A 14,770-nucleotide genomic window follows, 5' to 3' on the forward strand; every position below is an offset into this window, starting at 1 on the left:
CATTTGCTTCTGATCCTTCTGTGTAATCTTATGACCAATTTTTTGAATTCCACTTGTGACATTTCGTCCACCTCATCACCTTCACGACCTAGTACTGAGGTGTGGTGTTATTTCGGGGCGTCACGTGTCTTCCTCGCTCCTGTTTCTGGAACTGGTGCGTTTGCTACTCGGCATTCATGGGATACTCGCTGCTTTCTTCTCTGACTCCATCCCTGTACTACGCCCCGCACCCCGGCTTCTAGCTGCCCTCCTTCACGGCAGGACCCTCTGCTGTTGGCTACAAGGAAACGCGCGGAGCCTGGAGCACGTGGCATCGGGCAGAAAGGAGGAAATCGAAGAACAGGGACAACAGGACACAGGGGCCAGCGTGTGGGGCTGGCACTGGTCAGCTGGGGACAACGCGATTCTGAGCAGAAGTGAATACTGATGGCTGCGAACTGAGTAAAATGGGAATTCACAGTCCAGAAGGGTAGAAGAGACCCACACAGTAAGAGCAGGAGGACTGGGAGTCCCTAAGCCCCCGTGAGGCCACCACCAGTGACGTCACAGAGCTGCTCGTCACGGTGGAGGCTGACGGCAGGGGATGAACGCGAGACGAGGCACAGGCGCCCCCGGCTCACGGCAGCTCCTGCACGAAACACCCCTCAGGTCACCTTCCATGGAGGAAGCGCAGCAGACACCACCCAGACCGCACGAGAAAGCTGCAACACCACTCACAGGACGGGCCAGCCGCGTCCCCTAACACACTGCAAAGGTCAGCCAAGGCCAGCGAGGGCACTCTGCAAGGTGACCAGCCCGCATGCCCTGAGCCACCACAGAGACAGGAGGGCTGCCAGGGCACACGGGGACCCACGAGCCACCGGCGAGCATGAGGACGGCCGTGGCGATGCCATCACGGGCCATTCCTGACCCAGGCGCTCGCTGCACAGGACAGGCCAGCTCTGAGCATCATGGAGCAACAGGGCTGAGTGTTGCGAACGTGCCCTCACACTGCTCCGAAAAGCAATGCACAAATCCAGAGGACAAGTCAGACAGGGGGAAGAACAGTGGGAAACCTGGGGCAGCGACAGGGGCGGTCCTGTTTTCAGTCACAGGGGTTCACTCGCGCAGGCTGGCCGTGGCCACGGAGCAGGAGACGGGGGATCCCCATGCTCACAGGGGCTAGGGCACAGCTCGTCGTCCTGAAGCTTCATAAACAAAGTGAGGAGCCCTAGCGCGTACCCCAGCTTCTACGGCAGGAGAGCTGAGGCGGACGGAGACCTCATCCATGGCTGTGACCCGGGTCGGGTGACAGAAACCAAGCTGCGCCAGCCCCTGGGCCCCTCCGGCAATGTAACAGGCGTGGGCTGAGCCTGGCTGGAGGAGCAGGCGACAGCACCGAGCCCACCATGACGACCGGGCACTGTGGCCTCTGCGGGGCGGTGCTCAGCCCACACCCAGCACCTCCTGACCCACGCCAGGAAGCAGGAAAACGGCCAGCAGGTGCAGCCTGGACACCAGATGCCACGCCAAGGACTCGGGTGAGCGCGGGGGTCGTGGCGATGGCACGTGACCAGTTAGGGAAGTCCTTATCTGTGAGAGACGCTGAAAACTAATGAAATTCCCGGGATTTTCAGGAAAACTCCAAGTCCACGTGAAGGGATCACATTTCACCATAAAGATTACCGTAACGTGAAAACACCTAGGGTTTTATCCAAACTCCTCTTGGCTGACCAGCAGGTGCCTCCCGAAAACACGGCTGCCAGTCCTCCCGCACACTGTCCACTCGCACAGGCACCGCCAACCCCAGAGAAATTTCCGCGCTTTCCCCCTGCAGCCCTGGCCCGGGCCCCCTCTGTCAGGTCGGTCTCCGAGCGCGCCCACAGCACTTCAACACCAGCCTTGTGCATCTGCCCGTGGCCCCAGGCCATGGGCCCCCAACTGCCCCGGTGACGAGGACAGGGCCCCCACCCCATCCGGCAGGGTGATGAGCAGGAGCGGCCACGGCCCGCACACAGGCAAAGCCGAGGCTCCACGCAGACATGAACACAGCCAAGCTCCCCTGGCGAGGGGCCAGCGGGCAGACTGCGGCCACAGTGGGATGACGGGCGGAAGCCCACCCTGGGACTGGCTGCCCTGACCTCTGCTCGGTGGGGCGGGGAACAAAGCTTTCGTTTTTTCTTCAAAACAACTACAAAAGGCCATTTGTCCACAAAAGCTTTGAAAGTTCAAAACATGATGGTGGCTCAGCTCCTCCAAAAAATGTCCTAGCAGCAGGCTGCTAACAGGTGGGCGCCCGACAAGCACAGCTCATTCCGGGAGGGGCCCCACCTGGTTCTCACACTCACACACACACAGAGCCAAAGACACACACAGATACACATGCAGAGCCACACACAGAGCCACAGAGCCACAGACACACACACACACAGAGCCAAAGACACGTGCACACACACAGAGCCAAAGACACACACACAGAGCTACAGATACACACACAGAGCCATAGACACACACACACAGAGCCAAAGACACACACAGAGCCACAGACACACACACACACAGAGCCAAAGACACACACACACAGCCATAGACACACACACACAGAGCCAAAGACACACACACAGAGCCACAGACACACACAGAGCCATGCACACACACACAGCCACAGACACACACACAGCCACAGACATACACACACAGAGCCAAAGACACACACAGAGCCATGGACACACACACAGAGCCAAAGACACACACAGCCAAAGACACACTGACACACACACACAGATGTACTCACACATACACTCGGAGCCATGGACACACTGACAGACATACACGCAGGTGCACACACAGAGCCACAGGGGCTGACACACACACACACACAAACACAGTCATGGACACACTGACACCCAGAGTCACACACTGACACACACACAGATACACACGCATGCTCACATACGCACACCCTTACTCATAGATACGCACAAACTCACACATGCATACAGATGCATACACATGTGGCCACACACACACACAGTCGAGGGGATGCTACGAGGAGGCCTGGGCCGTGGCCCTGTGCTGTGACAGCTTCACTGGGTCAGCAGCCACCTGGGCAGCAGGTCCACAGCCCAGAGCACAGCGCTGCAGAACGGCCGCTGCTGGGGCGCTGCTTCGACGCCACCCCTGCCCAGGGACTGGGTCAGTGCTTGTGAGGAGTGAAAACCGGCCCCCACCCCACTCCCCGCCCTGACCGGGCCCCGGCCCCTCTCCCCAAGGAGGCCAGAGAAGGGCACAAGGGTCAGGCCCCTGCCTCGGCAAACTGATCCACTTCACTCTGTCCACTCGAGAGCCTGGCTCACACTGTGGGGCCGTGGGAGACTGGTGGGGGTCCCGTGGGCCGTGTGGGGCGGTGGCCGCCCCCTGCCGCTTTACCTTGGCGTGCTTAGTGGGCATGGTGCTAGCCTTCTGAGAGCATCCAGCGTCCACACCCTGCTGGGAGCTCGGCTCGGTGGAGGCCTGTGAGCAAAGATCAGCGGGGGGTCGGGGGTGGAGTGGACGGTGGCCAGGTCCAGACGCAGGACCCGCTTCACCCCGCCCCTCCCCCGGGCCACAGCTGGGACTGATCAGCCTCACCCAGCACTGTCGCAGCTCACCAGGGCCTGACGCAGCTCTGCCTGAGGTCCCCCCAGGTCCTCCCAGCCTGTCCACCAGCCAGGGTGGAAATCTGGGCCCATCTCAAGAGACGGTCACCCCCGAGAAGCCCCACCCCTCCCCTCTCCCGTGCACACTCGCACACCTTGCACACCACCCACCCTGGGTCTGTGTGTCACACAGAGGAGCAAATGGGAGGGGGCCAGTGCCTGGCGCAGCAAGCACAGCGAACATCTGGGTCCATCAGCACCACCAAGGCTTCAGAGAGCCACGCTGACCCAGAGAAGAGACTGGGAGGAGGAGGTCCGGCCTCCCCGACGCCCACCGGTAGGACAGAGGACAGGCAGCCACGCAGGGCACGCGAGTGAGGACAAAGGTGCTGGAGGCCCTGCGCTAACCGGCTGCCACAGGCAAGGGGCGTGCGGGCACACAGGAAGTGCTCGCGGGGCCCCGCCTGCCTCCCGCCAGCACCTGCACCGCGGCCGGGGGTCCCACGCAGAAGCTCTGGTACTTGAAGGGCACGTGGGCGGTCTCACGGGGGCGCAGGTAGAGCTGGGGGGCCAGGCTGCCGCGCAGGTGGAACATGTCCTCCTCCAGCGGCGTGTGCAGGCCCGCCGAGTCCTTGAAGAACCTCCACTCCCGACTGTCCAGGATGAGGCTGGGGGACGCGGAGTGCAGGCTTCGGCGAGCGCCGCCCAGCGAGGGTCCCACGGCGGCAGCACCCCCCACCCGGATCACCCAGGCAGCGGGAGAGGAACCAGGCTCGGCTCCCACCGGCCTCCCACCTGAGCTCGGGGTTGTCGATCTCAATGGCCACCGTGTGCGCCGTGTTGTGGGGGTTCTGGAGCGCAAACTCGAAGAACTCGGCCGAGCCCAGAGCGGCGTAGAGCGTGTGCTGCGTGGTGATGGCCAGGCTCAGCGCGCTGGCGATGCGCTGTGCCTTGGTGCGCTCGCGGTAGGCGTCGATGACCTGCAGGTCCCGCAGATGCTGCGCATGGAGGCTCTGCCGAGCCTGCGAGACACAAGCGTGGCCCCAGCCCGGCCTCGTCAGCCTCAGGGACCTCAGCCCGGAAAGCCCCACTCTGGAACGTCGCCCCTGCCACGCCCCGCTGGTCTGTGCCCGTGCTCCAGGGCGTAGGCTCCCTCGCCCGCTGCTCCCCTCCCTGTGGCCCTGGCAGCAGTGGGGCCCGCCCTGCTCCACAGCACGCCCGGCCCTGGACAGCACTGGGTCCAGGTAGGAGTCAAGGCTGACGCTGCTCACCGGCCGAAGGGATGCAGGGCCCTGGCTGCCATGGCGCCGGCTCAGCGTCCCCAGGCCGGCGTCCTGAGGCCTGGCCCCTCCCTCCCAGATGCCCCCTGGAGGCAGTGGCTGGCAGGTTTCTACAGCTCAGACAGATATGCTCCTGTGCCTTAAGTCCCAGCGTGAGGCCCCTGGGGGCTGCTCGGCACAATCCCAGGCCCAGAGCGGCTGCCCCATGCCAGGAGGGGCCAGGCTGCACCCCAAGACACTTACAATGTTCACAGCTTTGGTCCCCAGCTCTGGGTGAGCCTGAGACAGACCAGGGGCTCCCCCAGGCCCATACAGGAGTGAGGCCCCAGAATCCACGGGGAGCGCCCCAGGTCATCGTGACTTGGAAATGCCCTGGAAGCTAAGACGTCCCGTTGTGTGTTACCCTGCAAGGGGCGCGGAGGGACACGGCACTCCCACTCACCAGCACGCTGGGCCTGACGCCGCCATGCGCCCCGCCGCCCTCCCGCAGGCGCACCGACCGCATCCTGTCCAGCTTGCGCCGGCGCACAGCATCCGTCTCGTGCCCGCTGCCCCGGGGCCCCTGGCCGGCCCGCGCGTGCGTCAGCAGCACGGCAGCCAGCTCGCCGTCCACGTCGGCCAGCTTCTGCGCCTGGACCACGTTCTTCACAGCTGAAAGGGCAGCGGGGGCGTCAGGTGGCCGTGTGGAGCCACGTCCGCCAGCAGACTGGGGGTGGCCCCTAGAGCCACCGAGCCCAGGAGGGAGACACGGAGATACTGTGACCGGGCCCACAGCAGCCCTCCTTCCCCCATCTGGAAGGGAAGACCCAAGCTATCCGGAGCCCTTCAGTGGTTTTCTACTGGGCGTCGGGGCCACGAGCGGCCAGCCACGGCCCCTCCCAGGTGCCTGCCCCGCGCAGCCCCTCCGGTGGGAACCTCTGCATGCCAGGGCCCACGCTCCGATCAGGAACGGGGGCTCTGGGCAGGAAGTCTGTCCGCTGGTCGGGGTGGACAAGCGGAGGCCCAGCTCCCAAGCTCATGCTCTCAACTCTGCACCCAGCTCCCGTGGGCAGCCTGTCTCCTCGGCGGTGGCTCAACCCCAACCCTGGCACTAATGCCACGTAGAAGAGAAACGTGAGCCCAGTGGGCCAGGTGCCAGCAGGGACGCCCGGGAATGAAGGCCAGGCAGTCCTCACCGGTGCACACCCACTGCATCCCCTCCCTCTCCGCCACAGCCGGGACGAAAGCATCAGTGGAACTGTGCTTGGTGACAAAGCCACATCAGAGCAGAGCTCCCTGCACAGCCACTCAGACCACCAGAGTGGGGGACAGGGTGCCCTAACACGGGACACAGTCACAGGAGGGGGACAGGGTGCCCTAACCCGGGACACGGTCACAGGAGGGGGACAGGGTGCCCTAACCCGGGACACAGTCACAGGTGGGCGACAGGGGTGTCCAGGGTGCCCTAACCCAGGACACAGTCACAGGTGGGGGACAGGGTGCCCTAACCCAGGACACGGTCACAGGTGGGCGACAGGGTGCCCTAACCTGGGACACAGTCACAGGTGGGGGACAGGGTCCCCTAACCCGGGACACAGTCACAGGTGGGGGACAGGGTGCCCTAACACGGGACACAGTCACAGGTGGAGGACGGGGTGCCCTAACCCGGGACACGGTCACAGGTGGGGGACAGGGGTGCCCTAACATGGGACATAGTCACAGGTCGGGGACAGGGTGCCCTAACCCGGGACACAGTCACAGGTGGGGGACAGGGTGCCCTAACCCAGGACACGGTCACAGGTCGGGGACAGGGGTGTCCAGGGTGTCCTAACACGGGACACGGTCACAGGTGGGGGACAGGGGTGTCCAGGGTGTCCTAACACGGGACACAGTCACAGGTGGGGGACGGGGTGCCCTAACCCGGGACACAGTCACAGGTGGGGGACAGGGTGCCCTAACCCGGGACACGGTCACAGGTGGGGGACAGGGGTCCCCTAACCCGGGACACGGTCACAGGTGGGGGACAGGGGTCCCCTAACCCGGGACACGGTCACAGGTGGGGGACAGGGTGCCCTAACCCGGGACACAGTCACAGGTGGGGGACGGGGTGCCCTAACCCGGGACACAGTCACAGGTGGGCGACAGGGTGCCCTAACCCGGGACACAGTCACAGGTGGGGGACAGGGTCCCCTAACCCGGGACACAGTCACAGGTCGGGGACAGGGTGCCCTGACCCAGAACACAGTTACAGGTGGAGGACAGGGTGTCCTAACCCGGGACACAGTCACAGGTGGGGGACAGGGTGCCCTAACACGGGACACAGTCACAGGTGGGGGACGGGGTGCCCTAACCCGGGACACGGTCACAGGTGGGGGACAGGGTGCCCTAACACGGGACACAGTCACAGGTGGGGGACAGGGGTGTCCTAACCCGGGACACAGTCACAGGTGGGGGACAGGGTGCCCTAACCCGGGACACAGTCACAGGTGGGGGACAGGGGTGCCCTAACCCGGGACACAGTCACAGGTGGGGGACAGGGGTGCCCTAACATGGGACATAGTCACAGGTCGGGGACAGGGTGTCCTAACCCGGGACACAGTCACAGGTGGGGGACAGGGTGCCCTAACCCAGGACACGGTCACAGGTCGGGGACGGGGTGCCCTAACCCGGGACACAGTCACAGGTGGGGGACAGGGTCCCCTAACCCGGGACACAGTCACAGGTCGGGGACAGGGGGGCCCTAACATGGGACATAGTCACAGGTCGGGGACAGGGTGCCCTAACACGGGACACGGTCACAGGTGGGGGACAGGGGTGCCCTAACTTGGGACACAGTCTAAGGTGGGGGACAGGGGTGCCCTAACCCGGGACACGGTAACAGGTCGGGGACGGGGTGCCCTAACCCGGGACACAGTCACAGGTGGGGGACAGGGTGCCCTAACCCGGGACACAGTCACAGGTGGGGGACAGGGTGCCCTAACATGGGACACGGTCACAGGTGGGGGACCCCAGACCCCTCCTAGCACCTGCTGCGTGCACAGGCCCCTCCTCCCAGAACAGTTTTCCCTGGGATGTCAGGCAACTTGTGGGATCCTGGAGGCCTTGCCAGACGGAAACCAAAGCCCCCCGGGCTCTCCCAACCTCAACTCTGGGGCGGCCTGCAGGACACCAGCGAGGCCGGCGTCACAGGAGCCTCGAGCCTGGACAGCTCGTGCCGACCTGCACGAGGAGGTGCCCACTTGCCCCGGGAGATTTCCCGAGCGCTCAACGGCCGACGGCTCACCAAGGGTCACGTGGAGAGCCCGGAGGCAGAGCGGCTTTATGACGGCTCTGCTAGAACCAAGTCTGAGCGCAGCCCCAGGACCCTGAGCACCTCCCACGGGCCCACCTCCTAAAGGTCCCACCACCTCCCCACAGTGGCCCCCGGAGACCACGCCAGAACACCCGGGCACCACAGCGCCCTCTGGGTTCCATCCCGGTAACACCCAGGCACCACAGCGCCCTCTGGGGACCATGCCTGTAACACCCAGGCACCACAGCACCTCCCTGGAAACCATGCAAGAACACACGGGCACCACAGCGCCCTCTGGGGACCATCCCGGTAACACCCGGGCACAGCGCCCCCTGGGTTCCATCCCGGTAACACCCGGGCACCACAGCACCCCCCCAGGGACCACACCTGTAACACACGGGCACCACAGCACCTCCCTGGAGACCACGCCAGAACACACGGGCAGCACAGCGCCCTCTGGGGACCATGCCTGTAACACCCGGGCACCACAGCACCTCCCTGGAGACCACACCAGAACACACGGGCACCACAGCACCACATGTGATCCAAATGACAGATACTCAGGTCTGTGGGGTGTGAAGCCTTAAGGGGCTGAAATGCCCTCTCCAAAGCAGGCCTTTCTCAAGCTCGGCCCCAGGTTCCCTCCCACGACACGGGGAGTCTCTGATTCATCTCTGAGTCAGTCTGTCCGTCCTGACCCCTTCCTCACCTCTTCTTCCCCTGCCGCAGGAGCTAAGCAGACACACGGGCCCACGGGACAACCATTTCTCCACGAAGAGCCCGGCCAGGGAGGCGCCACGCATGAGGAGCACGGTGGACTGACGGGCTCCCAGGTGCACAGGATGACAGGCAGGGCACCAGGCCGGACACGACCAGAGCACGCACACATACACGTGCCCCCACACACATGTGCCCACACTCATGCACATACATGTGCACACACACTCGTGCATACACGCGCGCACACATGCACACACAGCCCCACCAGGACCATCCCCGACCCTCCCACACGGGGCCCCACAGTCAACTCACATTTTGGGCCTGCTCTGGCGAGGAGGCTGCCCCCAGGGAAGCGACTGGCTCCGTCGTTGGAGATGACCCGAGACCTGGACGGCGGCAACGCACCAGAACTCCTCCCTCCCTCACACACGTGACCTAAGTGAAGAATGGCAGAGCAGAGCGCCACCACCAGACCACGTCGCACATGGCCAGGCGCCCCTCGGCCCGCGATGCGCACGTCTCAGGTGCCTCCACCTGCATGCAACTCGCAGTGCAAGGACGGGCAGGGGCTCATCCTCCCCGAACCCCTGCTGGTCAGGGCTGCCCTCCCCGCCACCACCCAGCTCAGCAGCCGCCGTGTTCCTGTGATGGATCCAGGCCCGTGTGAGTCGCCGTGTTCGTATGACGGGTCCGAGTACATGTGAGCTGCAGTGAGGCAGCGAAAGCTGAAGCCGTGTCCCCAGATGGGCCGTCCCCGGTGCACACGACGTGCTGGCGTGGCTGCTCTCCCTGGCGGGCTTTCTGGGGGTGTGGGAAGCCAACCCCTTCCTCTGGTTCCCACCTCCTATGCCCCCCACCATGCCCTGGGTTCCTTCCCCTCTGTTCACCAAGAGCCGCGGCTTTCAACAGCAGCTCGGTGCGCGGCACGGTCCCACGCCCACGGCTCGGTGCGCGGCACGGTCCCACGCCCACGGCTCGGTGTGCGGCACGGTCCCACGCCCACGGCTCGGTGCGCGGCACGGTCCCACGCCCACGGCTCGGTGCACGGCAGTCCCACGCCCACGGCTCGGTGTGCGGCACGGTCCCACGCCCACGGCTCAGCGCACGGCAGTCCCACGCCCACGGCTCAGCGCACGGCAGTCCCACGCCCACAGCTCGGTGCGCGGCATGGTCCCACGCCCACGGCTCGGTGCGCGGCACGGTCCCACGCCCACGGCTCAGTGCGCGGCACGGCCCCACGCCCACAGCTGGGTACGCAGCACAGTCCCACGCCCACAGCTCAGTGCACGGCACAGTCCCACGCCCATGTGCCAGCCTGGCCTGGGTTCTGGTGACAGAACCGGGCTTTGTCTCTCCAGCTGCCTGGCAGACACGTCTCTCCCAGAGTGGTTCTGAACTGAGGGTGGAAAGAGGGTGCTGTCCTTCCACAGGGTAGGTCTCCAAGCAGCTCTAACTGGGTGCCCCCTCCACACCCCAGGACCGGCAGCCGGGACATTGAACTGCGGTTGATGACCCCAAAGGCATCCTTGCAACGCCAACCACCCACTGAAGAGTGGCGGGCGAAGGTCCCAGCGGGAGGCGGAGAAGGGCCAGTCTGCACTTACAGACGGACGGAGCAGCCTGACAGGACGAAGGCCGGCCACACGGCCGTGAGCGAGCTCCCTCCCTTAGGGAGCCCACAGCCTAGGACTCCCGGCCCTGCAGGCGTGCTCTGGAACCCGCAGTCTGTGGCTGGCCGCCCTGCTCCTGTCTTCGTCACGTGCTCTTTCAGAGCTGAGCTCAGAGAGCGACTCGGGAGCCACAGACGTCTCGGGGCGCCCCCCCGGCTGCTGCCCCGTCCAGGTGCCAGTACCCCTGCAGTAGCGAGCGAAGCTCACGGCAGGGCACACACACTGAGAAACCCACTCTCAATGAGGCCAGCGCCACACAGGCCGGATGGCAGGCTGCCCCCCCGCCCTGGGCAGCAGGACACCTTCGCCGAGGAACGTCCATGCAGCCAGTGGCCAGCAGCTGACGGGCCTCACCCTGACCTGGACGTGAGCTGTGTGACACACAGCAGGGCAGCAGCTCTGGCCTCCCCGTCTGCCCGGAGATCCCCGCTCTGTCCCAGAGATGTGAACTACAACTGGACGCCACCCTCAGGCCTGCATCCCCCTGTACCTGCGGGGCCCACCCCGTCCTCCTGGAGAATGAGCACCTAGCATGCTGCTGGCTCTGCCTCCGCTCTGCCGCTCCCTCCTGCCTTGGCCCCGCCCTGAGCCCCCGCCCACGTCTGTTCTGCACAGGGCTCTCCCACCTGCCCTTCACATGGGACCTTCGGACAGGCTGCTAAGTCTCTCATCGGACATCACAGGGTCACCACCTTCATGCCTAAGGTGGGAACCGTGGTGTCCACGCCCCTTCCTGTGGCCACCTGTCCTTCAAGTCCAAGGAGAACAGAACCCGAGGCAAGATGAGCACTCAGATGTGTTTGCCACTCCCTTCGTAACCTTCCCACCCCGCGCCAGGCAGGAGGGCAAGCACAGTGCCCTAAGGAGCCCCTGGACCCCTGACGGAGATGGGCAGAAGGGCAGCACAGGCAGCGATGCGGGGGCTGGGGCAGGCGGGATAACAGCCTCCGGGGGCCGCTCCTCCCAGCATGGGGGTCACGTGCCGCCTGGGCCCCCATGGCCCTCAGGTTCCCAGCCACAGGCTCCGAGTCAGCCCGGGCGCCTTACTGTCTGTATCGTTTCTTCCCACTGAATTCACAGCGAGCGGTGGCAGCAAGTGGCAGCTCCCAGGCTGGGACCCAGGTCTTGGCAAACACCGTGTCACGCCCCAGGACCCACGCCAAGGAGAAACAAGCCTGCCGCCACCTGGCAGGCGGGCACAGAGCGGCTCCGCACACCTGAGGGAACCCAGAATCTTCCGTCACCACCAGTGGTCCCACAGGAGGCCGTGGGTCCACCCCCATCTGACTGGAATGCGCAGCCGGTCATCCGCACCCTCGGAGCAGCACACAGGGACCGCGATGTTGCAAAGAGGGCAGGTCCAGGCCCGGCGAGCTCACAGGGCCCCTGGCGACGACAAGGCCGCAGCGGGATCACGTGGTCACCTCGCGGGCAGGACCCCACTCCCTCCTGAAGTTTCTGTACACAGGGCACGGACTCGTTAGACGTGGGGAAGGTGACTGTGTGGGCTGGGCTCCCATTGGCAGCCGAGTCGGGCAGGGACAGGCAGCGGACGCCGGTCTCACCAGGGCGCAGTCTGCTGTCTGCAGTCGGTGCAGGTCTCCTCCCCTTCAGCGAGACAGAGGCTCCGCGGGGACCAACACGCCTGTTGAGGGGCAGAAGTCTCCCCATCCCGGGAGGCACCTGACGGCCCCTCCTGCCGAGTGTCCGCCCTCACCGTGCCCACCGCCAAAGCGCAGCAGTGCCAGCTCCTGGACCTTCCCAAGGGCACGGCCTGCTGACCCTTCCTGCCGCGGGCCCTGGGGTCGGCAGACCCAGAGACGTCCCTGCAGGAGCCAACCCGCAAAGCACGGCACGGCCACAAGCCCGGTCACGCTTCTGTCCGTGGCACACACTTCTCGGCTTGATCTCAACCGGAACACGCGCTGCACACACAGCCAGCCCGCGCCGGGGCCAGGCTGCAGCGGAGGTGGGAGAGGCGGGGACGCTGCCCTGCTTCTCGCCCCGAAGGCTCCCACAGCCTAAGTAAAACCCGCTGGCACATGCCTGCTGCTCCGTGCACAATAGCCAGTTTTATAAAGAATAAAAAACCATAACACTCTTTGTTCCCAAAAAAAAAGCGACATTTCCTGAGGAAGCCCAGGCGTGGCTGCAGGGACACAGGTGCTGGGCGCGGCTTTGTCCTCGGTTGAAGTCCCCCCTGTGCCCTGCACACCAGAGCTGCTGTCAGACGCAATTTCCCGTGAGCGCACAGCTCTCCTGCAGCCAAAGTATGAAGATGGCAATTGGAGAAACACAGGAGGGAGCCCACTCCCTTCTGAGGATTAAGATGCTGAAGCCCGGAGCCACTGCGCATGTGGGGGCTGGTGAGTCGAACGTGGAAACCCCCACGCTGGCTGGGAAGCAGAGCCCCGCCGCCCCCAGGCACGTGGGCTTCTGCAAAGCGTCGGCGGCTCACTTGGGGCCCATTTGCTCCTCCGGAATCTCAGTGAGTGTGCTGTCTCCCTGTTGTCTACGCTCCACGCTGCCTCGGGTTCAACAGTGGTGAACAAGCAGGCAGAAGCCTCCAAGCAGACTTAATGAGCTGTGCGCCTACCCGCTGCCGGCCTCCGTGCTGTCAGCACGCGGCAGCTGTGGCCCACGGGGCTCCAGCGTTAAAAACCAGGCTGGGTCTGAGGAAAGGCAAAGTCCCCCAACAAAACGACGGCTGGGCGGCCCCACCCTCACAGACACAGCCGGGGCGGCCCCGTCCCCACACACACGGCCATGGGAATCTTGTGTTTTCCCTGTGCCTTTAATTTTGCCCACAAAGGCTCAAGCTGTCCCGAGAACCCACAGACAGATTCCATGGGGTTGACAGGGGTCCTGCAGTGGGCACGGGCAGCGCTGGCCTCACACCCCGATCCCTGTGCCCGCCTGCCCCGTCCCACCAGAGTCCTCAAAGTCTCTGGGACGTCCTGGCAGGGTCATCCCGAGCCACTGGCAGCTGCCCTTGTTGGCTGGCACACCGGGGGACAGACACTGACTCCGCCGCGTCTCTGATGAGCAGCTCCTGGGACAGCATTGGGTGCAAGCTCACGGAGATGCATCCCTACTCCTGGGCCGCACGGAAGTCTGGGAACATCCCTCCCATCCGTCCTCTGCAATGGGGCATTTCTGTGAGCCGTGCTCCAAACAAAAACCTCTCCCGGGGGGGCCACTTCACCGGAGGATTGTCACAGAGAGCCCCCCCGGCTGCACCAAGACACAACAGGCAGGCAAGTCCGGGACAAAGCCTGGGACGACCGATAACCCCAAGCCCTACTGGCACAAGACCACCAACTGGTGACAGCACAGACTCGGTGCCCGAGGACAGACGCTCCCTGGCTGACACAGGCTCCCAGGGGCCAAGCTGGTGAGGGTCTCGCTGACTCCCGAGAAGGTGACGCCCACAGTGGCACTGCCCCAGGGAGCTCACACTCTAGCTTGGGGAAGAGTGGCCACTGGAGAAACCGTACAAAGCCAGGCAAAGCTGGGGGGGGCTCTTACCCACATTGGCCAAGGTCAGGTGCAGCCGGCCCTTCACCACCGTGTGCACGCCGATGGGCCTGACGTAGCCAAACCCGGCCACGTCTCTGCTCGCCACCATGGCGTCCTGTTCGTACTCAGTTGCCACAACTTCAAGCTCGTGCGAGACCTGCACGGCCGGCCGCCCTTGGCGGAGCAGGTGCTGCAGAAGAGAAAGTGCGCTGAGAGCCGGGCCAGGCCAGGGAGCCCTGCCCTGAGCACACCCTCCCAGCAAGGCCACTAGGAGGCCAAGACCCCGAGGGTCCTGACCCTGGAACACGTGGGAGGGGAGACGGAGTGGAGGCCGGCTTCCCAAAAGCAGGAGTCGACGACGTCACAGACTTTGCAACCCAGGGAGTAAACCCCAAGTCTCGGCTCCGGGACCCACGGCGGCCAGGCAGCGGCCCTCGAGCAGGACGGGCAGGAGTGCAGGTCCAGCAGAGCCCATCTCCTGCCTGAGAGCCCTCCAGGACACTGCCCCCTCCAGAGCACACACAAACCTCTGGACGCAGAGGCCAGGCAGGAAGCCTGGTGCACGGCAGAGCCCGGGGGCCAGGCAGCAGTGGGCCTCAGCGTGGCTCAGAGATGGGCCCGTGGGGTCGGAAGGGCAGGGTCGCAGGGTGTGGGGGACCAGCTAGAGCACCAGGCTGAGGCCGGTCACAACTG

The 14,770-nt window shown here is 64.7% G+C and overlaps 1 protein-coding gene across 5 annotated transcripts in view; it reads right to left on the reverse strand.

Annotated features, from left to right (window-relative positions):
* Positions 1 to 14,770, reverse strand: part of NPHP4 (nephrocystin 4) — a 120,726-nt gene that overhangs the window by 7,536 nt on the left and 98,420 nt on the right. For all 5 annotated transcript variants that reach the window (XM_062190336.1, XM_062190335.1, XM_062190334.1 and 2 more), the window contains 6 exons: positions 14,087 to 14,267; positions 9,201 to 9,323; positions 5,340 to 5,548; positions 4,413 to 4,639; positions 4,099 to 4,285; positions 3,409 to 3,492 (listed from right to left, as the gene is read on the reverse strand). In XM_062190336.1, coding sequence (XP_062046320.1) covers positions 3,409 to 3,492; positions 4,099 to 4,285; positions 4,413 to 4,639; positions 5,340 to 5,548; positions 9,201 to 9,323; positions 14,087 to 14,267 — 1,011 coding nt within the window. The remainder of the gene's footprint in view (positions 1 to 3,408; positions 3,493 to 4,098; positions 4,286 to 4,412; positions 4,640 to 5,339; positions 5,549 to 9,200; positions 9,324 to 14,086; positions 14,268 to 14,770) is intronic.

This window comes from Lepus europaeus, chromosome 5, assembly GCF_033115175.1.
Source record: "Lepus europaeus isolate LE1 chromosome 5, mLepTim1.pri, whole genome shotgun sequence".
Classification (NCBI taxonomy): Eukaryota; Metazoa; Chordata; class Mammalia; order Lagomorpha; family Leporidae; genus Lepus; species Lepus europaeus.